The sequence below is a fragment of the Cyrtonyx montezumae genome, unplaced genomic scaffold, assembly GCF_038088225.1.
Source record: "Cyrtonyx montezumae isolate F1298 unplaced genomic scaffold, pur_monq_1.0 scaffold_3, whole genome shotgun sequence".
Classification (NCBI taxonomy): Eukaryota; Metazoa; Chordata; class Aves; order Galliformes; family Odontophoridae; genus Cyrtonyx; species Cyrtonyx montezumae.
Window position 1 is genome coordinate 72,029,263 of NW_027072034.1, and position 25,708 is coordinate 72,054,970.

The 25,708-nt window shown below is 49.2% G+C and overlaps 1 protein-coding gene across 1 annotated transcript in view; it reads right to left on the bottom strand.

Annotated features, from left to right (window-relative positions):
• The window catches only part of IGSF3 (immunoglobulin superfamily member 3), a 50,860-nt gene that overhangs the window by 20,643 nt on the left and 4,509 nt on the right, over nucleotides 1-25,708 (bottom strand). Inside the window, exons 3-5 of the mRNA XM_065743259.1 lie at nucleotides 4,861-5,271; nucleotides 3,183-3,572; nucleotides 1,114-1,515 (exon numbers count right to left, since the gene is read on the bottom strand). Of these exons, the coding sequence (XP_065599331.1) occupies nucleotides 1,114-1,515; nucleotides 3,183-3,572; nucleotides 4,861-5,271 (1,203 nt within the window). The remainder of the gene's footprint in view (nucleotides 1-1,113; nucleotides 1,516-3,182; nucleotides 3,573-4,860; nucleotides 5,272-25,708) is intronic.

A 25,708-nucleotide genomic window follows, 5' to 3' on the forward strand; every position in this document is an offset into this window, starting at 1 on the left:
ACAAAGATACTGATGAAGCCAGTTGAGAATCTGCCTTGAGTTCTTTACAAAGTAATATCCCTAACTGCTTTGGGATGCTTTACAACAATGCTTTCTAACTGTAGACAGAACAGCCTCTGAAAGAAGGTCAAAAGCAAAGGGGGGAGAAAGGAGAAAAAAAAGTAAGATTTCAATCAGAGTATGACAGGACTTTAAAGTCTGGTCTCTCACATATCGTGCCAAAACTTAAAGATTAATACTGCAGAGAATAAAAAAAATTAAAAATTATATCTTGACTTTTCAATAGCACACATCGATTGTTTATAGCTCTGGCATCCTGTAAATCAGCGACCTTGCAGGAACAGTCATCAGTTCTTCAGTCTCCAGCAGAACTCCTTGGGAACTGATCCAGGACTTGATATAGCAAGGTCTGAGTGGGACCCACATAATACAATCTATGCAAAATCACTAACGTCCTACCTACCCCTCCCTTACATTGATGTTGTTTGTGTTCAAAATAGGAGCTCTTTGGCAGAGCAGAGTAACAGACTCAACAACCATGGCTTCTAATCTGCTTGGCCTCAAGGAACGGTGCAGTCCTGGGCCAGCTGCTCAGGGCCTCCCAGCAGAGGCAATGAGGACCGGTCCCAGTATGTGGCTCCTGCAGGCTTCTGATGCTGTTGGAGATGCTCTTGATTTCTGGTGGATGTGCCAACAGACACCTGGTGTTCCCTTCTCCTGGTGTGGGGAGCTGAGCTAAGGTTCGCCCAGTGCTCGCAAATTGGTTTTGCCACCCATGGGTCACAGATGGAGCACCACCTCCTCACTTCCCACAGCCCAGCTCCAAGGCTGGTGGGATGTGGTGCCCCTTTTCATCATGCATCAGGGCACAGCCCGTCTGTTTCCCTGGAAGGACAACAGCCACTTTGCTTTCCTCAGCCACCCCGTTTTGCCCCTACCACAGCCACCGCTCATATTTTGCCTTCAAACACCACAGGACACGCAGAGGTTTAGCACCAACCTATCCAGGAGCTGCAGATGAGCAGCCAGCGCCTCCATTTTCACTGGCAATGGGGGTGGCCCAGGCTCCTGGGGGGGGCACAGCCCCGCCACCTCCACACCTCGAGTACTCACCAAGAGCAGTGATGGTCACTGGGGTGCCAGCGTGCCGCTCCCCAGCTATCTGCCACTCCCCATCCAGCGTCCGCATCCATTCGGCCACCCGGCACTCATAGTGGCCCTCGTCCGCCCTGACGCTGTTGAAGATCTCCAGGGTGAAGGAGCCAGGCCGGACCTGCTCCATCTGGATGCCGCCGTAGCTACTGCGCTCGGCATATAACGGGCCCGGCTGCAGGGTGCCATCTCGATCCAGGCGCACAATTTCACTCCTCCGGTTCTGCTTGTCCACCAGCTGCCAGGCGATGGAGAGGCGGCTTTGGGGCCCCACACTGGAGCGCACGTTGCAGCCAAAGCGCAGGCTTTCCCCCTCCAAGACATTGCTGGCGTTGTTGATAATCTCCAAGGAGATGCTGGTCTCTAAGGAGAAAAACGCATACACAGAGGAGATGATACACACTTGTCACTTTTCAGTCTGCAAGAAGGACACTGCCGGCCAGGGAGGTGTTCTACCAGGGGCAGGAAACTGCCCACACATTTGGGTCCAGGCACGTCTTAAGCTCTAGCGTGACCACATCCAAAAACAGCCTGTGGGCAGCGAGCTGCTCCTGGTGACTTGCGCACTCAAAGCAGGTGTCGGACAAAGCTGGGGAAAATCTCTGCCTATGGCTCAGGAGACATTGCCACGTTTTCTGGTCGCAGGTCCAGGCTGGGGTCTCAGCAAAGCTTGAGGGAATTTGTGCTGCTACAACATGCAGGGCATGCAACCGGCTCTGCAAAAAAAAAAAAGCTTCCAGCTCCCTGGGCTTCTCAGTTGGTGTCATTCTGATCAGCATCTTGCCATGTCCATTCCTGCAACACCTTTTGGGAGAAGCTGTCGCCAGCTCACACGGCTAGCAATGCTAGAGGTAGCTATCAATGCTTAGCCACATAAAAAACACTGGTATCTTGAGCTTCCCAGAGATGTGAGGCTTTATGGCTAGTTTTTCAGAGATACTGAGTGCTGGTTATTCCTGCTGTCTTCCATTGGAGTTATGGACACTTAGCACCCTTGAAAAATCACCACATTTGTTTCCAGAGCTGGTGTTTTAAGAAATCTCAGCAATTATACGTGCCTGAAAGGTGGCTTTGCCTGTAAATAATGTATATTAGACACCTGAGCAGTGTGAGATTTCTAACTAGAGTAATTTTCAGTGCCAAACGAACGAGACCAAATATTGGTAAGAGAGAAAATAAGGAGAATTTATTTTTGAGAAATGAGGAGGAAAAAAGCTAGAGGAAAGGGCTGCACCTCCCTGTAAGCCTAAGTGACAAGAGACAAACGCCGCAGTACATCTTCCCTCTGGCTCCTTCAGTCTGTTTGGTCAACCTGCTGGCCAGGGTAACTGGGGCAACACTTGCCTGGTTTGCCATATCAAGGCTACCTGAGTTGGAGAGGCCAAAGCAGGTTGATCTTACTCTGCTATGTACCTTATCTATCACCTCTGCCTGATAAAGACAAAAGGCACACAGGTGAGCTTCTGCCAGAGTTGTTTTTATCAAGGTTGGCAGACACACAGAGATCACAACAGGGCTCCATGCTGAAGAGCAAAGTAGGGCTTGAGGAAGAGGTGAATCCTGGTTTCTCCCATTACAGGGCAAAGTCCCAGTTCAACAGCCAAACAACAGCAATTGTTGGGAAGCTCAGCAGCAATATGGATAAAGCAGGAACCAGCCCACTGTTACACCTGCTGAATGCTTCAGAGCAGCCAGCTCCCTGCTGGGCAATGTGAGGGGAGAGGGGCAACGAGCAAGTCGCATGCACTTTCAGCTCAGGGTCAAAACTGACAGGTTGGGGTGATTACAGAGGTGGGGAGCACATTTCCTCACCTATGAATCTGAGCAGCACATATCCTCCTTGCATTACCATCCTCTTCCCCAGAAAAAAACCTTGCCAATTGTCTCCACAGCATGCAAACTCTTACACTCCCTCTTCCCTCACTAAAGTCTTGTTACAGTTGGACACACTATGGCTTCACCAGCTGGCTGCCCAGCAGAGCAGGGCCCTTGGCAGCATCCTGGGGGAGAGTGGGGAAGTCCCTACTTACTGAGTGGCAGGACGGTGATGGGGATGTTCTTTGGCCGTTTGCTCTCCTTGTCAATGAAGTCCCCTGTTACAGTCTTCTCCCGCTCAGTCACCCGGCAGTTGTACTTGCCACTGTCCTCAAGGCGAAGGCGGTAGATCTTCAGTACAAAAACATTGTCACTTTCTTTGGCTACCTTGAGCTGGCCCAGAGCCTCACGCTGGGCAAACTCGTTGTTGAGCACCGGCACAGCATTGGGCCCCAGACTGGCAATGAGGGAGCTGTTGAAGGCCCAGGAGATGGAAAAGTAGCGGTCAGGGATGTTCTGTGCCTCCAGGATGCAACGAAACTCCACCGGCTCGCCCACAATGTACATCCGCTTTTCTGTCTCCAGCCTGACGCTGAACTCCTTATCTGGGGAGAGACAGAGCAGCTCACGTCAGCTTTGCAAAACCAACCTGGGGAACCAGAACAACTCAGGTTACGTGGCTACAACTTAACTGCATCCCTACATGGTCACCAGCCCTTGGACACATGCACCCACAAGATGGAAGGCCAAGTGGCTTCCTTCAGCTGTGAGAGGGAACTTGCTGCTCAGCAGGCAAAAGCTGCAAGACCTTCCCAGTCAAAGTGCCTTTTTCTCAGTCTTTCCTCCTGGGAGCAGCTGTGCTGTTAGGCTGGGATCCAGTGGCATTGAGGGAAGTGCTCCAGAGCCTGATTCTACCTGTACCCTGCTCACCAGCTCAGCTGGGCCAAAATGCAGGGCCTTTGGGGGATATCAGAGAGGAAAAACAGCACATCCAAGTTTTTACATCCTCAGCAGGAACCTGTGCTGCTGGCTGTGGAAAGATTTTGACTTGCAAACGGACCTCAGGGAATACAGAAACATTTTATTTTCTGCTCTGTCACTTCTGTCTCCTCACTTCCCAAAATTCTCACTGCCTGTGCTAGCACCGAGAGCCCAAGGTATATGCTTCAGCTCCCCTTCCAATCCAGGTCGCTGGCTGTATTAGTCAATAGGGTCTGCTATCAAGTCTCGTTACTGTCTCAGTGTTCCCTGGTTGCCATTTGCTGGCAACCTCCCTGCCCTTCACCTTGTCAGCTCCTCTAAAGCAAGGCCATGTGGCAAAGGAGGGAGCCTTGGCTGAGGCAGCCACAAGCACCTCCAAGGGCCACACTGAGGACCTGCTAGGATGGCTCAGCATCCAGAGGTCCCTCTCCTCACCTGAAAAGATGGCTTTGTGTTGCCCTGCACCAGGAGTGGAAGGAAAAAAGGGGAGTCTGTGGTAGAAGAAACCACTGATCCAGGTCCCAGTGGTGCTGAAAGAAGTGGGCCTACCCTGGTCCTGCTTGAGTTACCAGCAGTGAGGGACCTCAGCAACATCTCCAGGAGCAGCTGTCATCCCAAGTAGCCTCTAGACTCAACTCAAGAGACCACAAATCCCACCATACACTCGACAGAGAACCACAGTTTGAGGCAGTGAAGTCCCACACCATGCACGGGTTAGCAGAGCTTGCTCCACTTCCGCTATTAAGTGTGATGCAGACCAAGGGGACCTCAGCAGCTGGCCCTGCATACTCCCTTTGTTTTGCCAGTAACAGAAAGCTGAAAGGGAACCTAACAACACACAGGGCTGTTTTCAACCTCCTCTGCTCTCTCCCACCACCCAGCCAAGCAAGAAAAGAGGGAGAAGACACTGACCGGTGGCTTGCACGTTGACGATGGTGCCCTGAGAACGCTTGCGGGTCATGGCATACCAAGACTCGTCTGGGTCCTGGATCCACTCAGCTGCTTCACAGTAAAACTCGCCTTGGTCTGAGGGGTGGAGGTTGTAGATTGTGAGCTTCGAAGTGGTCTCCCCCACCTTGTCCAAACGCACGTCCCCTGTGGCGTGCCGCTGGGCGTAGGTGCCCCCGGCCCGCAGGACGAAGTCGCGGCTGAGGGAGATGATCTCCACAGGTGCCTCGCCACCCCGCTGCCGGTACCAAGCGATGGAGACGTGGCTGTGCTGGGCAGTGCTCTTGGACACCTCACACTTCAGCTCCAGGGAGTCACGCTCCACTCTATGCAACGTCTGTGGGACCGCGGTCACTCGTAGCGAGTCGGGGATCACTGCAGCGAAGGAGCAGAGCGTTAGGGTTAGTGATGCTGAAATGCAGACACAGGGAAAGGACCACAACCTGGATGCATTAAAGGAGAAACTTCTTTTTATGGCTGTAATTAATCATGAGCAAAGCCCATCCTTCCCAACCCCCTCCTGCAGTCATCTTTCAGCCACTCCAATGCCCCCATTGGCTCTTCTCCCTGCAGTCACCGTTTGGCCAAACTAAACACATTTAGCTCCTTTAATCTTCCCTCATAAAGAAGTCAGGAGATGCAATTCCCCTCTCCTTTGTTTATATCCTTTCACATCTTAATGACTCCCTGAGGCCAAGCAAAAGGGTATCTGCACATGGAGGGAACCGAATCCTGAATTCAGAGGAAACTGGCTCCAGTGAGGGCAGCAAGCCAATTGCTGGGACAAACACAGCAAAGCACAGACTAACAAAACCACGGCCAGGCTTCACTTTGATTAACAGGAGAAAAAGGAGAAAATGCCAGGAGCCCAGCCTGAGAGGAGACTGGGCACACAGGGAACAACTGCTGCCATGAAATCAATGGGTCACACGACCTCCAGGAGTGCTTAAAGGGATGTGGTATGGGTAGTATGGGAACTCCGTTGCAGTTTCAGGGGTGGGCACATCAGTACAAGCTGAGGCTGGGAGGCATCTCATCCCAGCTGTGCCATCTCACTGTGTCTGCACATCTGCTTTCTGGATGTGGGTACTGATGTCTGGAGAGAAGAAGACACACTACCAGCAGACAGGCTTTCTTAGAAGGAAGCATTTCCAATCCTCACTGTCTCAAGAAACACCACACAGAAGGAGCAATGCAAGCTTGCTTTCCTCTCAGGTCTGCAGACAAGGCAGCACCAGTGAACCCATCAATGCCCACGGTTCCACCACGCACCAGGGGAATATCATTAACACATCTCAGCTCAGTTTCATTGACAACGCTGGAAGGTTTGACAAAACTGGTTACATTGCCAAAAGCTGCATCTGCTTCATTCAGGCACTGCTACAGAAAGCAATCAGTTGCCATGAAGACAACCACTGGCGTTATTTATGACAGCAAAATCAACGAGAGGGAAGAAAAAAGCCACAAGATGGAGTAAACAGGAGGGAAATCTTTACTTGTCCAGCCCAGCACATTTGCTTCGACCAAGTGTGTATTTCCTAAGGAATTTACTGCCCCAGCAGTGCAGGGCTGGCAGCTGGCAGCCAAACCATCTCACTGTGCCTGCACGGAAAACTTCTATTTCTCATTTCAAGCCTTTCTGAATAATTTCCAGAGCAGTGCAGCTCCTTTCTCTTTGCCCTCCAGCTATAGACTCTTATAACTTTTCTTAGATTGTTTAAATAAATTAAATCTGATCAGCATCATCTCTCTGGAGTTACCTTCCCACTGAGCTGCTTAATAGGCAGAGCTCCCTGCTACACCTGTCTCCCTACAATGATGGGTGAAAGGAGTGCCTTGCCCATCCTCCTTCCCTTGATTTGACAGCCCTGCAACTGCCAACGAGAGGAATCCTCTTCCCCAAGCACAGCCCATGGTAGTGCCTGCCCAGAGCTCCCATGGTGGGAAGGGAAAAGCAGAGGACCACAGCCATATTTTGCTTGCCATCCCACTCCCCAAGCTGTTTACAGGCTGACACAGGCACCATTGTGCCAGCTGGATTCCGTACTTCCAGGTCATAACTTGATGGGAGAACACCGTAACTATTGCAAAATGCATTCATGGAGAAAAACCCAGTGCATGGCTCCATCTTTCTGCTCCCCTCTCTCCTGCCCCATGCTTCCCCCCAGCACACAGCCTGGCCCTTAGCCCACCCCTCACTGCTATCGTGAGTCAGCTGAGCAAGAAATACAGCAGCTTCTATTAGCTCTGAGCCACCAGTTGCTGCAGAGGGGGTGTTCACAGCCCCCGAGTTTGAAGAGCTGCTGAAATACCAGATGTTAATATTGCCACTAGAGGGTGTCAGGGACCCAGCCAGGGACAGAGCCAGTGTCCTGCTGCCAGGAGGGAAGAGAAGGAAGGAGCCCAGCGGTGCCCCCCACTCCCTCTTCCCAGGGATGCCCATGAGCATCTCACTGCTCCATGCACAAGCTGCAGACAATTCCAACTCAAGCACATCCACATCAATAAGGCACAAGTGAGGAGCACTCATGAACTATGCAAAAGTATTGGCAGACTGGGAACAAGGGTGTCTGCTTTAAGATAAAGAACTAGCTTACAGTCTCAGGAGCACAGACTGGGGTTCCCTGGTCTGGACTCCCGACACACCTCAAGCTGTCCAACACACTGTCCTCCAAGCCCCCAGACCAGCCTTATTTCCTGATCTCTACCGCAAGAGGAGAAAGAAAATCCAGGTGTCTCCCCTTTCCCCAGGTTGGCTTTCATTTGTTCTTGGTTATCCAAACCTCAGTCACCCACCAGGAACTTGCTGGAAAGCTGTTCTGTGCCAGCTACAAATCCAAGAGCTACCAACCTCTCATGTGGTCCCAGGCAAGGCAGTGAACCTGGCTGGGATGCCATTTTCTTGTTCAGTGATGCACAAGGAGCAATAGGCTGGGAGCCAGAGGCTCAGGCTAGTAACAATCACTCATTCCCATGGCAGCCCTACACTGCAGGGTCCTCAGAAGTAAAGCAACTTAGAAAGGGCAGCCAGCACAGCAGGGCCATCTTGAAGGCTAAGCAAAGCCCCACCAGCCTCTTCTTCCCCTGGCTTTCACTCTTGCTTTTACCCTCCAATTCACATCAGAGAAACTGCATGGTGCTACTTTTGTGTCCCCAACTGCCCAGTTCCAACCTTCTGGATAGAGTTAAGCTTGCCAAGTGTCAACTATGAACTATTTAGGAAGAACAAATACGTGCATGCCCTACTCCTAGGGAGCTGCTTTTGGCTGAGAAATACTGCTCTGGATTTTAACGGGAATTAGTGCAAGAGTTATGTGTCCATCTGCCCTGTAACATCTTGCTGCCCCATAGGGATCCAAGCTCAGTGCCACAACCCCCTTCCCCATCCCTCCGGTTGTGTTTGCAAGACAAGCTGCTCAAGACAAAGCACGGTGTCAGCACTACTGGTTTAGGGCTGTTCAGCCCTGAGAAGAGAAGGCTCTGGGGAGACCTGAGAGCAGCCTTTCACTACCTAAAGGGTGCAGTAAGAAGGGGACAGACTCTTTAGCACGGTCTGTGGCGACAGGACAACGGGAAACGGTTTCTAACTGAAATGAGGGAGATTTAGACTGGATATAAGAAAGACATTTTTCACAATAAGGGTGGTGAGACACAGGAACAGGCTACCCAGAGAGGTGGTGGATGCCTGAGAGACACCCAAGGTCAGGCTGGACTGGGCTCTGAGCACCTGATGGAGCTGTAGGTGGCCCTGTTCACCGCAGGGGAGTTGGACTGGATGGCCTTTAAGGGTCCCTTCCACCTCAAATGACTGTGTGATTCCATGGTAACGCTTTTCAGAAAAGACAGGGGCCCACCACCCAAGCTGCCCTGAGGCACCTGAAGGTGCCCTGGTTTCCATTCCTTATGGGAACCGAATATGTGCGCATGTGTGCGGCAGCAGGAATAGGTGGCGATAAGGCTGAACAGATATCTAGATTAGTGGTGTAATCCTCTCCAGCCCTCATTCCTGGCAATTAGTTGCACATGCTGCCAATCAATACCTGCTGCAGCACACCAGGCACCTACTACATGGAATGCCTTCAGAGGAGGAAAATATGCTGCAATATGCTGCAAAAGCAATGAGGACCCCAAACGTCACCTCTGCAGGTGGACAAAACCAAGCAGATTGCACCACTGGTAATACCTTCCACTCACCTTACTCTCAAATCCCACCTAGAAACCCCTGGCACCTTCAGCAGAGAGCAGAGGGAGCATGAGAAACGGTCTCATGCAAAACCCGTCCTTTTCCTCACCTAGTAGCACGTAGTGATGGGTTCCTGGTGCCATGAGGAAAATCCACAAGGGTCAACAGCCTGCCCGGGGTGGAGATTACTTTTCTACAGCAAAGCCTAACTTGTAGTGTCTTGTCTGAGAAGCAGGGATTCGTTAAAGCAGCTTGGAAAAAAAAAAAAAGGCAGCTGGAAAAATACTGATTTTTAGGAACCTTTTTAAAAGAAGTCATGTAACTTCTTAAAATTAGTTGGTGAATTCTACTCAAGATCCTGACAGGGCAGGCACAGCAAAGTTTGTGCTGTGGTATAAAGAAAAGTGATCAGAACACATTAATAAATCCTAGTGTGAGCATTTAAGACTTGCTTTGAATGAGCAGTCCAACTGCAGTCACTTCTAGTTGCTCCACAACCAAGAAATCCACGGTGAAATGCAGCTGCCTGCAATTACACCACTGTGGCATTTGGTAAGGAAATCAGGAAAGAAACAAACCACCACAGCTCCCTAAAAGGGTAGCTTGCTACCAAACCGCCTGCAAGCAGAGGCGAATGGGGAACTGAAGAGTTAAACAAGTGAGATGGCATGGCAGTTGTTTCACTATTGTTACAATAGTAGCCTTGTTTGTACATTAATGACTGGCTGGAGTGATTACAGTGACAGAAATGTGTTTCTCAAAGCAACCAGACAAGTTCAGACAGACAGCGGGAAAGGGCACAGAAGACAAGAAAAGTAGAAGAAAGGGGAGAAAAGAATCAGATGGGGGACATGAACTGTGAATGAGATCAGCTTTCTGACTCAGGGCCTGAACTTCTCCCTTGGTGCTGTGGGGCCTATTAGTCACACCCGCCCTGCCCCATGCTACCCATCACTCATGCTCCTCCCAGTCCTGCTGCAGGATGTGCCTCCTTGCTGCAGCCATGCTCTGCCAGTAGCACGTTCCCTGCCAGCACACCCTATATGCCACACATCCTAAGAAAGCATTCACCTGCAGCACCCAGTGCCCCGAATGAATTGGCAGGGACTGGTGCTGTTTCCTTCCACTGCTTCTGATGCAGGGGTGGGTGCCCCTTTTTGCCATGCCCTGCAGCCCCTCTGGTCTCATCCAAAGTAGGAAGGGGCAGGCACCTTCCAACCAGCCACTTTGCCTCTCCCCACACACCCAGGCCCAAAGAACCCTGAGAAGCATCTGGTTATTAGGACAGCTAATTGAGGTGGAGAAGATCAAGCAACTTCATTAAAAGAAAACAACGGAGAAGTCAGAAAGGAGCAGTGTGTGGAAGGGGGAGGTGGCACCCAGCAGGGAAACTCATAATTTCTACGTTAAGCAAAAATGAGCTGGAGCAATGTTGGAGTCAACCTTGAGGACAGGGATGCTCAGGACACAGAAGTTTCCAAAGAGCCCCAGGCATGTGGCAGAGACAGAGATCACACGCTCTGCCCAGCTGCAACTGAAAGGGAAACCTCCAACTCCTCAAACATGCACACTTTTTTTGCAGTCTTGCTCCACAGCTGTGGCTGTGCCCCTAGCCCCCTGCAAGACCTAGTGCTGCAGGAGTCGAGGCAGTGACCTCCTGCAGCGAGACAAAGTGACTCAGCTCCCAAATCCTTCTTCCAGAGCTCACCTTACTGAGGGTTTACTGCTCCCTCTGATCCTGAGCCCAGCAGCCAGCTTAATGCAAGCCTAAGCCACTGCAAATACAAGGGCAGAGCACACACCTCTTTCACACAGGGTTAAGCTGATGTGTTTTACTTAACAGCACTTGAGAGCTAGGAGCAGAAATGGGGAAACCCACTGTGTAGAAACCCATGCCTGCCCATCAGAGGCTCAGCAGGCACATGTCAGAGGTGTAACTCTGGTGGGCAACCAGCACACGCCTCCAAAATGCTGTCCCTGGATCTCCTGCCCTGATTGTCCATTCCCTCCAAAGCTCTCCTTCCCACTGATCACACAAGAATAGAGCACTTCAGTCCCCATGAGCAAAGCACCAAAGGAAGGACAGAATTAGGTTTTAATTTACATTACAGCCCTAATTTCTATTCAGCCCTTGTCTACGTCTTAAGTTCCCAAGGGAAGATATAATAAGACTGCTGTCTTTCTGCCTCACAGAGAGGGAAAGAGAGACCAGAATCACATCATCTTCATGTTTGTTTCTAAGCAGATTGTTGACAGACACGGGGTAGCAGATAATGCCCCATTCCTGGAGATACCCAAGGTCAGGCTGCACAGAGCTCAGAGCACCTGATGAATCTGTACGCGTCCCAGTTCACTGCAGGGGAGTTGGGCTAGATAGCCTTTAAGGGTCCCTTCCAACTCAAAAGATTCTGTAAGCAGAACACAGAAAGCTTTGAAATCAAAGAACAAAAAGATCCCATAAAAACTAAAATTGGAAATTCTTTCTCTAACAGTCCCATTCAAAGCATGGAAACATAACACATAAATACACATCTTCACCAGACAGTAAGCTGTCTACCAAGCCACAAAGTCAGCATGAGTTGGAAGTATTTCTGGGAGGTAGAATGAAGGACATTGGCCCTTCTGGACATTTCCAAGCCACCTTCTTCCAACAAGGTCTTGGCAGCCTGGAGCTGTTATTCTGAAGCTAGCACCCCCGTGATGAATGAAAGGCATAGACCGTCTCTTGCAGGATGGAGGCCAAGTTCTCCAACCATGAGCAACACCTGCTCTCTTCCTGCACTGAAGACAGCAGAAAGCAAAATCAAAACAAGCAAAGTAAATTCAGCCAAATAGCTGACAGACTTCTGCAATCACAGAAAGGTTGCACAGATTAATCCAGCCCAGCACTGCAAATCCATTTTCCCAGCGACTTTCTTTCTACTGTACTTTTACCATCTTGCCTCTTAGGCAGGCAGCAACAGCCACCTCTTCTCTTTAAGCTCTTCATGCTCCACGTTTCTTCTAGCTCGGGTGGCAGTGATTTAGGACACGGGGGATAAGAACAGGAAGAGAGGAGCCAAAGCGTTGAGCTTAGTAGTGCTCTGGAGACTCTGTTAACAGCTGTTCTCCTGCTCCAGCATAGTAATCAACCACTCCACAAAAGCTACACTGGCACACACACACTTTCTGTATGTGTTTCCATTGAGCATCTTTACACTTAAATCTTTTAATAAATGTATTTACTTTCTTTAATAAATGTATTTACTTTCATAACCATTTGGTTTAGGCATCTCAAAACACCCAGCACCCCTCCCTTCTCTCAGACTCCAGATGAACTCTCTGGTTGTCACCCCAACAGATGGCCACCACCAAGTTCCTCTCCCTGCAGAGCACTGCCTACAGGATTTGAGCAGCACCCCTCAAAACCTACAGAGGGGACACCTCTTTCCCTACCAACTGTGCTATGTTTGAAGGAGGTGATGAAGGAGACAGGGCTTCTCAAGGCAGTGGGAAAGTTGCAAACGAGGAGCATTTGATGAAAATGATGTTGTCTCTCCGCTACAAAGTTCCGCACTGCTCCAGTAAGGCATGCAAAGAAATGCTTTTGCTCACTGCCTCTAGGACAGCAGCTCCTATGCCAGGTAGGCAGGCAGAAATGATTCACCCAGTAGTACCTGCTGCACAAATGACATATTCTAACTATTTTTATGGCTTATCAGTAACACATCTCTCAAAGATCAAAGGTCCTGAATTCTGCCCTGAGTGAATTCTGCCTCCCAACTTGAGGCAAAGGCTAGTAGGTCTGAGTCTTGCAATATACTTGTAGGTCTTACAGAGGTCAGGGCTGCAGGTTTTCCAGGCTATCCCACACAGTCTGTAGTGCTGAACAAGGAGGCACTTTTAAATTTTAAATATTCAGGAAATAAATTGTCCATTAAAGTAAAGATGTTTTTGGTGCTGCTATCATTAATCCAAAGGAGCACACCGTATCAAAGTAGTGCATTAAAGCAGACAAACAACAGCAACAACAAAAAGCAAAGAAAATAAGTCAAGAATAAACTAGTAAATAGGAAGTTTCTACGATGTCTCCAGTGCAGGATCAATATCACCGACTCCTGCAGAATCCAGGATTTTATTTATAGTACTTCCAGCCTTCTACTGGTGAAACCTCTGAGCAAAAGCCAAGCACAGCTGACACGCTGCTGTCCCCACGTCTCCAGACAGCTTGTTTTTACCCGTCAGTGCCTGTTTTGCTACTGCATCAGAGTGAGAAAGGCGCTGAAAGCTGTCAGCCTCCCAGCTGCCATTCACCAGCCTATAGGTAAATGGCAAAATGACCAGCACAAAGCTTTCCGCTTACTTTGCTGCTCGAGTGCATGCCCTCGGTGGAGACAGGCTGAGAAACCAGCACAGATGCTCTGCTGGCTGCTGTGTGCTCAGGGGCAGGGAAAGGCACAGCACAATTCAAACACCCAGTGTTTCCCATCCAGAAATGCCAACAGCTCTGCCTGCTCCTCACCTGAAGCTCAGCTTGCACAGTGGCTGTTTGCCCTCTCCAGCACCAACCAAGATAACAGCTTGTCTCACAAGCACCTTATGAAGTCTGAAAGCTCAGGAGTCCTCATGCAGATGAGCTATGGTTTGCAAATAAAGAACTTATTGAGAGAGCCTGATATGTGATCTTACATAACCCGTGTCCTGGGGAGACAACTTATCTTAACTACCTGATCCAAATGTGGCTGTTTTTTTTTCTGGGGGGGGCTCCCCCACTTAAGCAAGGAGAACTGGAAATGAATACAGACTGATTTAGAGAATTATGAACAATTTGCTGACGTGAGTGATCACCCCATATATGAAAGTACAGGACACCAATGTCAAATGGTCAGAGCAGATTACCTGACTCATGGCAGGTGCATGCACCCACATGATAGATTTTCTCCACACAGTGGGAGATACCCAACACACAGAACTATTTCTCAGGAAAAGAGTGCAGTGTTTGTTCAAACCTCAAACACCAAAGAAGTAACCCAGAAGACAATCGCGGGAATATCCCAATAAAGGAAAAGCAATGATTGCACTTTATTAGATACCCAGGAATTCAACTGTGAAGCAAAAACCACAGGAAATCAAACTTTACTAGTCCCTCTGATCACATTTTTCCCTCTTTTTTTTTTTTTTCATAAAAGAACTCTTACCAAAACTCAACCCTGGTATCAGCACCATCGGGGACCCATTTATCCACTCAAACAAAATAAAACCACCAAAGGTAGATTCAGGAGCACCGTTTGCAGCACAGCTACGACATGTCCTCTCACCTTGCCTATCGAAGTCTTGTTCCCTGAAACCTAGACTTATAAAGTGGGACAGTTCTAAAGGCTATTGCATTTCAAATCATACCTAAGTACCTGTAAACATTACCTTCAGAAAGGAAGAAGCAAAGAGCTTTTGGCTGTTCCTTTTTTCTGCTACATTAAAATGACAAGCAAGATTTATTTTCCTTAATTATTCTGTATATTTTCCAAAACCCTTGCTAGAACACATTAGGTATTCAGGTCTCCTGTGCCTGGCAGACTTGAGGGTGACTGAAGAGCTCATGGCAGCACAGAAGGAAGAGAGGGGAAATCAATGAGGGAAGGGAGATTCTGTCAGACTCTGACAGCTCTTAAGTCTTTGTTTATTTCTATTAACAAAACACCTGGGAGAAAACTTCTTTGAGGAAGATGTCATGTCTGTAGACCATTTGTTAAGATGGGGAAAATGGCTCACAGCTGAGTTTCCAGTGTTCCACCAGGCCGCTGCTTCCAGATGTCATCACTCTACAGTGAAATGAATTACACAGCATTGCTGCACGTTACTTCCCCTAAAATAAACAGGCAGGGAAGTGATCAAAAAAGGCAAAAACACCCCTAGTTTAATGTTCATTCTTCTAACCATCACTGAGAAGAAAAAAACTACATAAAAGAGACAGAAAGCCGTTTTCTCTTAAAATTCACTGCAAGTTTATTTGACTACTCGATCATCCCCAGACATCCTGGATCTATTAACGACTGTTTTATGCCAGAAAAATCCATGTGAAGTGATTTCAGTTAAACTAATGCAGCCTCTTACACTTGCATGTTAAAACGGTTTTACTGCATACTTCAATCCACACAGTTTACTTCAATAATCGAATGATGTCCACATGGAGGAGGGGATCTAAAAGAAACTGAAGAGGATATACAGGTCAAATCCAAAGCAAACTACCTCGTATGGGGTGAGAAAAAGGCCAACTTCCATGTTGCCAACTCCAATCCAACCTCCAAGAGCGACCCAAAACAGCATGAAAAGAATCTGAAGATAAAGGATTTAAGAGGCTGACAATCATAGAATCAAAGAACAGTTTGACTCAGAAGGGACCTCAAAGCCCACAAAGTCCCAACCTCCCACAATGGGCAGGGCTGCCCCCCACCAGCTCAGGCTGCCCAGAGCCCATCCAACCCAGCTTTGAATGCCTTCAGGAATGGGGCAAATAATTGCAAGGTTTGGGCTTGCTTTGTTTTCAGAAAGCCCCCAATACCTGTCACTTATTAAAGGTGATTATGGAGCTCCTCTGCTGACATGCTCAACAGCACACACCTGCACAAACCTCTCATTTCCCTTTTAAGTGTTTCTTGCCTTCCTGTCTTCCTCTTTTATTTATTTATTTATTGCCTCTTTGCAGGTTCCTCATTTACCTTCATACTCAACCATTTAATTTTTAATAAAAGGCTTCAATGTCTATCCCCTTTCTCTTCAAAGGCCCAGTTTTATTCTTCTGCCTCTTCTCAGTCCCCCCCAGCCTAATTGTTATTGTAATTTTCACCTTCAGTAGTTTCATTTGCTTTTTTCTCCATTCTAATCTCTCTGTTTCTGTTTTCCCCTTCTTTACTAAGTCCCTTTCATCCCTCATCTCCCTCTCGCCCCCAGCCAAGCATCCAAACACACAAGGAGCAAGCATAACCAAGCACAGATATGAAAGGGATCATCAAATGCTTGCCCCTACTTATTCAAATATTTGACTTGTAATGATTAAGTTCAAGAAGATCATAAATATTTTTTTATATACCTGTGCACGTCATTAATAAATCCCAGTTTCTGCCTCAATGGCAGGCAGGACTGCAGTTGCTGAGCTGTTTCCTATGCATTACAGGAGATTTGCTCCAAGGTAAAAGAGAGGGATGCCCAAGCTGGGAGCTTGAATTATAAGCAAGGAGATTTCATTCCCCACTGCTGCTTGATTGAAATTCAATGCCTCCTTCTCACCTGCTGCTTTGTGGTGCTAACCTCTCCCCGATGGCCCACAGTTCCCCTCCATGCAAGGCAGAGCAGCTGTGCTCTCACCCAACCTGGGGACCCTCACCACCGAGCTGCAGATGCACATAGGAGGCAGCTCAGCATAGCCTTTTTCAGGGTACATCCTTGCTCTGAGAGCAAAGGCTTCACTCCTTGCCAACCAAGGTGCTCAAAGCTGGCTGAAAAAGGAAACTGACAATGAAGCACTTTTTTTTTTTTTTGACAACCTCCCTGTTTCTGTAAGGGAAGCAGGGAAACCTCTCCATCCCCAGGCATACAGGACAGGCTCCTGCCAGGAGATGCAGCTCCTGTCCTCCTTCTGCAGGGGAGTGCATGCTGCTGTTTAGCATCCCACAGGAAAAGCAGGTCCCGCCAGCACAGCGAGCCCCACAGCAGCAGGCTGCAAGCACTGCACGGGACAAGTTCTGGAAAGCACCCCAAAGCCCCTAATCCTGCTCCCAGTGCTCCCCAGGTGCTTTCCCACAGGGCAGAGCCGCTTGCTGGGACCTCAGAACGGTCTCCTGCCAGGAGGAAATAAATAAATGAAATAAAACACACCCGCGTGCGGGCTCATGCAATTTTAATCAAACTAATGCCTGCAAAAAGGGGGATGGAGGGGCGGGGGCAGGGAGGGATTACGGTGTCACTTGTTCAAAGCTCTCCTGTTTATTCCACATCTGCGATCCCTCCTGAGCTCCCACCGGCAGCAAGGAGCACGAGACGCACAAAGCGAACACGCTGTGCACACCGAGCTGTCTCTTTGTTTTAGTCACTGTCTGCCACTAATGTCAGCCAGAGAGCACTCCTGGGAGTGATGCTTCGCTGCAGCTAATGACACACCAACAGAAGCACGCGGAGAGGGGAATGAGGAAGGCAGGAAACTCAGCACCCCAAAGGGCACATTAAGGAGCAGCAACAAGGAGCATGGAGCTTAGACCTGCTTCCATGGGGTTGGGAGGAGGGGTGCCAGGAGCGTACCCTACACCCTACAGGCTAGGGGACGTGAAGCATCTACAGCAATAAGAAGGGGAAGGCAGCAAAGCAACAACGCTGATGCTCACCTGTCCTACGGGGCCCATGAGGAACCATTTGGCGAAGCTGGCCCCAGCTCAGTGCACCAGCCCCCTCTGATGCTCAAGAGCTGACAACTTGGCACAGCCAGCAGGAGCAGGACCCTGCAGGGCTCAGGCCTGGGCCTCAGGCACTGGCCATCATTCCTCGATGGGGATTAAAGCCAGGGAGATGGGAATTTCAAACACGCAATGGGCAAAGCTCTGTGCATTCCCCACAGAGGCAAATAATCAGGTGCCAAGAAGATTAACCCAAAGAAAACACTGGCAAAATCTGCTGAAGAAGCTGCTGCTGCTCCTCCCAGAGGAGCACCAACCTGACAAGCAGGGACGAGGGCAGCGCTCACGTGAGCAGCAGTGACTATTGCCAAACACAGACTCCTGATTTTACACAGCTACACAAGCGGCATGAACAATTTTGTTGGCCCAACAGTGCAACAGGACCTCACTGAGAGCAAATTGAGAGGCTGCCCCGACTTGCAGGCAGGCACAGACAGTGCACATGCTGGGATGCACATTTTAGAAAGAGACTCTCTTTGCGAGCTGCCAGCGGGCTGGTGACTGGGAGACACATTTATACGCTGCCTCTTTGATGGCCACATGTGTCACAACAGGCTTCAAGTGACATGTCGCCAATGCCAGTGCTGCTGTTGCAGAGTACGGCTGCCTGCAGCAATATCACCTTGGGCTGTGATGCTGTCATGTCTCGTAAGCCTAACCAGGTTAGGTTCTTGGTAGCACAGAAGGGGGCTGTCCCACTACTCCAGGCACACATCCCAACAGCAGTCCTGCATCCTGCCTGTCACTAGAAGGACCAGCATTTCTGTCCCAATGATGTTACCCAGCAGATGATGAGGGATGGGATGGACCCAGGCTCCGGTCATGCAGGGCCCCACAGATGTGAGTCCAAGCCACGAAACTGCTACCTATCCCACCACACCAATAGCCGCCCGATTCTTCCTCTCCCCTTCTCTCCATTGACATCAGACCTTTGGCAGGAGCCTCTTGAAGCTGATGAGATCTGACAAGTCCAAAGTCTCTGAGGATAGGCAGGCAGCAGACACTGCTCCGGCCGCAGACATAAGGGAGTGGAAATGATCTGAGAGCAAAGAGTGCCAGCATCTCATTTCCTACCGCTCACCAGCCAGTTACTCATAAAGTCACTTCAAAAGGATCTCCTCAAAGCATACAATGCTGCCTCCTACTTCCCAGTCGCAAAGGGAGAGGAAGAAAGGGTGGGAGGCAGCGCAGCAGTGATTACTGCATCCCAATGGCCCTGGCTGAAGGCAGCACTGAAACCCCACTCTCTTGGAATACCAGGCTCAGAAGCCTGAAATAGTACCCAGGATACTGAGGAAGGACCCCGGAAAGGATGGCAAAGAGCCCCTGTGAGGCCCACAGCAGGAGAACAGCTGGCAGTGGTGGTGCCCTGTTTCCAGTGGGCCTCCTCCCACTGCAGGAGAGAGTGAGCACGTTCCTGCTACCCCACCTAGCCACAGTCCCTAGGTCGTCCATCCCTACACACAGCCCTCCGTGCTCTAGCACCTCCTGGATGCCACTCTCATACACATCCCGCTATTCTTAACCACCTGCATAAGATCTTCCCACCTGCTACTTCCACACTCCCTCCTCCTCCTCTTGCCTTCCCATCCCTCTTTCTCCCTGCCTTTCACTAGATTCCAACTCCCAGCACAGCACTCTGATGATCACCAGCTTCCCCATCCCAGCATGGACAGAAGTTCCTCCATTCACCTGACCAAGAACTCTGTCTTGGCTCACTGTGCATCACAGGAAGAGGAGGCAGAAGCCCTTCATACACAAGGACACTGGTCCCACAGGGCCACTTGTGCCAGTGCCACATCCTCTGGATGCATTCACATACTTGTGTGCCAAATAAGGCTTTCTGGATGACTGGCAACTTCAGCTCCTCTCCAGCTTTTTCCCTGCGTCCAAGCACAGAACTGCCAGGCGGGTCATCCCAGCACACAGCCATCACCTGCTGTTTTGCAGAGAGGTTTACAAGTAGACAGGTGGCATCTGTACACCAAAGGGAGCTTAGAGGTGACAATGCACTGCCAGAGGGCCACTGGTCATCTGAGGTACGCTGACATACTGGATAACAAGGCTCCAGTGCCTCATGTTAACCCTCTAATTTAACAACAGCCTCACATGAAACCTCTTAATGAAACCTCTAAAGCATGGTTACCTGCTGCTTTGGGACATGCTTTCGGTTTCCACCCCACAGTGCAAAGCAGCAGGTGGACTTTGCACCTTCTCACCCTCAGCAAGAAGAAACATGGTATTACAAGTTACAATCACAACACCCATTTTGTAAAGGATGGTTCCATAAACACTATGCTTTGAAGGAGAGGCTGGGAAATCTGAACAAGGACTGAGAAGGTCTGACGTCCCCAGGGCAGTCATCCCTAAAGCACCACCTCTTTGCAGAGCCCTGCAAAGCAGTGCGAATAAAGCCCGACAAGGTGCGATGTGCTGAAGAGTCAGGGAGCCAGAGTGCGAACATTGAAATGCTGCCATCCCATCAGGGATGGAGATGCTGGTCGTGGTGCTCTTCCCATCTGAAGGCAGCACAGAAATCCAGAACTGGGGGAAGGCATTAGCGTAACCACACTGTGGGGTCAGCTAGCAGGCTCAGGGGCCGGGTGGGATGGGGGAGGTAACAGCCCTTCCCCAAGGGACAAAGCAGCACTCTCAGGGTTCTTGTTGCTCTGCTCCCCACTACATCCACTTGCAAACAGCTGTCTGGAAGCATTGCCAATCAGCGCTGCCTGGAATAACATTACATTTCCCCCCATCTCTGATGTGCTATCTTCTTTCTTCCCCACCTCCAGCTGCTGCTTTCCTTCCACCGCCCCCAGGCTGGAAAGCAGTAATGCATTCCTTCATTTTATCCAGGATCTACTTTTCTAATAACGTAAACAATTTACTTGTAACCCATGCAAAAGAAAAAAAAATTAAATACAGTTAAACCCACTTAAAATAAATACTTGCTGAAGGAATATCAGCTGGAGACTGCTCTCTGACTTATAATAATCCCACTGCGCCCAGGGAAATCCTCTTAAACCTATATCAGATAAAGATTGTAAAACTGTTATAGGGCTAAACTGACAGGGCAGCTACACAGTCAAGATGGAAAAATGTCTCTCCCACCAGCTTTCTATGCCCCAACTCAGCTTCAGTCCTCTTCCCAGGACATCAGGAGAAGTCATCCTGCATTGGGTCTGCACCACAGGGCAGTTGGCAGTGAGGAAACTGCCAGAGTTTGGGGCAGAGCTGCACGCTGCTCAGCAGCAGGCAATGCCCTTCCCCTCCGGTGCATGGGGGCTTTGTCATTCACCACCAGCCCTGATTTCCCTACAACACCCAAGGAAAGCATTGGCATCCTGGGAAGATCATGGAGCAGATCTTTCTGGAAGAGATGTTAATGCATGTGAGAGATGTGACACTGAGATGTGACACTGAGGGTGATCTGACACAGCTTTACCATGGGCAGATCACACCTGACCAATGTGTTGGCCTTCCTGGATGGAGTGATGTTATGGGCAGACAAAGGAAGGGCAACTGATGTCATCTCCTTGGACTTGTGCAATGCGTTTAACACAGTCCAGCACCACATCCTTATCTCTAAATTGGAGAGATAAGGATTTGAAGGGTGGACTGTTTAGTGGGTAAAGAGTTCATCTGATGGTCATAGCCAAAGGGTTCTGGTCAATGGCAGGAGGGTTGGACACAGATGATCGTTAAGGTCCTTACCAACCCAAGTCTTTCTATGATCAGCTGCAGGAGCAGCTGCCCTCACCTCTCTGGGCAGCAGATTGACAGGAATGCAGAGCAATCCAACCAAGTCTGGCACCAGAGAACTGAGCAATTCTCAAGGGAAAATGAAGACAAAAGGAGAAGGGAAAAGGAGCAAGCAGATGAAGATGTCCCCAGAGAAGGAGCAAAAAAATTGGGCAGCGTAGAGTGCAAAATTTTGCCGTTATCAGAAAAAGGGCCAGCTCCACTGTGGGATTTCTCGGCGTCGCAGCTGGCTGAAGCTTCAGGGACTGTCCTCTGCTTTCAGAGTTCACCGAGCAATTGCTAAGAGCAGGGACGGCTGCCATATGCTGCCAGCTGCACTCCACATTAGTGCTGAGAGGCTGTCAGGAGGTGGGGGAGCAGAGCACTCTGGACCCCATCAGTATGGCAGAGCTGCCAGAGATGCCAGTGGGGTAAGTCAGCAGGCACGGTGCAGACCCTAGGGCAGAGCTACCAGGCTGCCTGCTACCTGTCACACGCAGGGATGCACGACAAAGAGACTGTGCCCCACGGCCACCATCATCCAGGCAGCCAGTACAGCTATGGAAGGAAAGGTGAGAGCCTCTGCAGCCTCCTTCATTTGAGGAAAAGAGGCTGGGACAGGCCAGATGGCCAGGCTAAAGATTTTTCAATCTCACCTTAAAAACCTTTGCATCCTTTACCTCTTATTTACAATGAACATCCAGACATGATGGCAATCTACGTAAGCAGCCTATAACCTCCCATTGCTCTTCTCAAAGCAACAGACTGAAAGGCATCCTATTTATAAATAGGACATTTAGGACTACCAAAATATCTCATTTTACAGGGAACTGGCAAAGCACACAGGGGAAAAACTGGCAGGACAAGCAATACGGGCACACAGGCTGTTGAGCATGGTGCTAGCAGCAGAGGATGGCAAGCCTTGCATGGGCACCCAGATGAGCTCCCCATTCCCATTGGGTGACACTGAGCAGAGCTAAGTGTGCCCCAAACCACCGTGAGATCAGGCTGGAGGTTGCAGCCCTGAGCCTCCTAGAACCAGGCTGCTGTAAGCTCTTCTTTCCAAGACTGTTTCAGCTGGCCAGTTCCACTTTACTATTCAAGTTCAACACTGCACAGAAACCTACCCAAGCCAATTGCTGCAATTCTTCACTGGCTGAAGGCACATTTGCATTTCAGCTGCTGTACTTCCCTTTATGACAGGTAAAAGACATCATAAGTCTAGGAAGGAGAGAGTGCAATTTGAAGGCCTAAAGGCTACAGCCAAGAGCAGAGCGCTGTGCAATCACCTGAGTCTGTATTCATTTCCATTTTTAGAAATGCATTTTAAAATACATTTTTTTTTCCTACAGTGCCTATGCACAAGCATACAGACACACAGAAAAAAGGACATGCACTCCCACCATGAACCTGTTCCACATGTCAGCTCAATTTTAAGAAGTACCCCTTCCTGAAAAGGGTCAGCGTAGGCAAAACATATGGAATGCAGTGATGTGACCCCAATGTGTATCATGTCAGGTTTCCCAGGAAGGGTTGGTGGGTGGGTAACAACAAAGGATTTGTTCCATGATTGAAAGGCCAAAGGTGCCATGCAACCAGGCTGCTTGTGGCCACAAGGAACAGGGCAGGATGATGAGGAAGGGCAAAAAATGCCACAACACTAAGAAGGGAGACAGTAGACACAATGGGTTATCAATTTGTTCAGGTATGGTCTAGCTAAAATTTGTTCTATTCTGCCAGCACATACAGAAGCATAGAGATACGTAATACGATAAAAAAAAAAATCGGGAAAGCAATTCCAATGTGAAAGGAGCCTGCACAACGCAACAAAACAGGAGTAATTGGAAGCATTTAGCAGGAAAAAATAGCAACAGAGGATGAGATAAAGATGCACACAATAATGAGTGAACCTTCTCCACCAATGCGAGGACTCTTGGAGAGATTTCTGTTACAAGCTTTCAGTTACAACCTGAATGGGACCCACAAAAAGGTATTGTAAAAAGCACATGGAAGAACTAGCCCATGCAATTCATTGCCAGATTGTCTACAGCTAAAGCCAAGATTAAAAATAAAAAAAAGAGAGGGAGGGAGGGAGACTGGCTGTGTGAGTGGGTCTTAGTGCCTTCCTCTCGCAGCAGGGTCACAGCTGGCAGGGCCCGCTGCCCCAGCCCGGCAGCTCCTGCTATCTGCACTGCTTCCCCAGGGCAAAGCCAGTGCAGAACTGGAGCAGCACTACTTCCAGGATGCGGGGCTGGAAACGAATCCTGTTCAGGATCATTACCAGGCAGAGCAGAAATATAAGCCTTTGTTCCTAACTCCCCTTATCTGAGGAGCTCAAAGCACTTTACAATTATTTAGCTTAGACTTTGTGAAAGGCTTGTACGCTATTATCCCTAATTTCACCAGCTGGAAAGCAGGGAGGGAGATGGGGAGAGACAGCAAGCTGGCAGCATGGTGCAGGGGAGGACTCAATGCCCAGAGCCTCCCAGCCCCACATTGCTCCAGAAATTGGGTGCTGTGCTCCGCTGCTGCCATTGCCCAGGCTGTGTCCATAGGAAAGGCTGGAGGTAAATGTGTTTACCTATTCCCGTCCCTCCCTTGTTATCAAACACTCCCTCTCCATACACAGGAATAGAAAGAAAAAGCAGCAGTGTAGCTCAAATGTTTTTTCTTTTTTCTTTTTTTTTTTTTTTTCCCTTCTTCCATGTGAAGAAGGACAGTAAGAACAAAATACCCTGTGTCTGGCTGCAGAGGACCACCTAGGAGAAGGTATTTGATTTTTTTTTAATTTTATTTTTTATGCCAGCTAAAGGGGAATTTGAAAGCGAAGGACATTTTACTCCTCTGGGGAACTAATTAGTGCAACAAGCACAGCCCGAACAAGTAAAGAAGAATATAACTCACAGAGCAGGAATTTCAACAATAACCAACCCTAGAACTTACGTTAGTTAATTGACTGCTTGGCCAAACAAAACATACTCATGCTTCACAGAGGTAGCAAAGCCACTGCAATGGCCTCAGACTTCCCAGTCTCTCTAAGATTAGAATCTCCAGATTTCACTTTCATACATGAAGTGGAGCAACAGAGATAAACTCCTGCAAACTCCCAAAAGAAATGAGAAACATGAAATACAAGAAATAGGCCAGAAAAAAAAAAAAAGAGTTCAGAAGTAGGTCCTTTTTTCTCGGAAATCACCCATGTTATGACATTTTTTAGAAATGACATTCCCATTTTACACCTTTCCTTAAACACCCTTCCATACCACCTGGTGCCTAATACTGCTTTCTACTGCCCCACTGCCAAGTGATGTATTACAGCATAACACAGGGTGGAAGGGACCTCCTGCCCAAGCAGCATCAGCTATAAGTTCAGACCCAGATTCTCACTTGATCCTTGTTAGGTGCTGAAAACTCCTAGAGAAGTGGAGGTGTGTTACATTTCAGAGCAGTCTGAATATCTTGCTGCGGATTTCTGTCTCGTGACTCATTCTTCCACCATGCACAGCTGCTAGGGGTCTGGTCTCTGTCTCCCCCAGGACATAACCTGCTGGCATATGTGACACTTCCCCCCTGTCCCTCAGGGGGAGAAATAAGAAAAGGCAGCACAGAAGGAAGCACCTACCCAAACCAGTAGAACCCTGTCTGCGCGATTGCTGTCTTTTCCTTTGACACCTCCCTCAGGGAAGCCACCTTCAGCTCACTTAACAGCTGGAATCACCCACAGCCACTGAGGTGACCCCAGGCCCCCAGGGCAGCTGTTGCTCTCCCCAGCACAGTGAAACTGGGCGAAGGCATTCTCCCTCTGCTCTGCGCACAGACAGATCACGTATGGCACTTGACAAAGAGGAGAAGCTGCTGGCAACAAGCAGCAGCAGCTGTTACAGGCAATAAAAGTTCACTTCATTCTTTTTGCCCATTACGTCCCCTTCAGCTCTCCACAGACAAGTTCTTGAGATTTTTGGTTGCCAGTTTAACCAGAGAACAACCCTCTTTTCTCAAAAGCCTGAGATGCACTTAGCTCCTTCCCTTCCAATGCTGAGTGTTTGGCCTGTATAAATCTTTACCTCCAGCTTCTGATACTGAATGCCAGAACAAGAGGCAGCAGGTCCAAACTTGGACACAGGAGGTGCCAACTGTTTATCAGAAAGCAGTACACTGTGCAGGTGACAGAGCTCTGGCACAAGTTGCCTACGTAGATTGTGGATGAGGGAGCCACTGAGCTTATGTTAATCCTCTCTGCCCTCCTCTCATCCAACCTTGGGAGGACAGGAAGGCCAGTGACCATCCCTGCAGGCACCAGCCCGCTCCTGCCTGCTGCTGAAGCCAAGTGCTGTTTGGCTTCCAAGTCTGCACCAACCACTCCTCCTCACTCCACAATACCTTGGAGGTTGCTATGCAATCTCCCTGTCCTGAATCCTTTCATATTTTTTTTGCTTTAACTTGATGCTGCTTCCCCAAAAATACA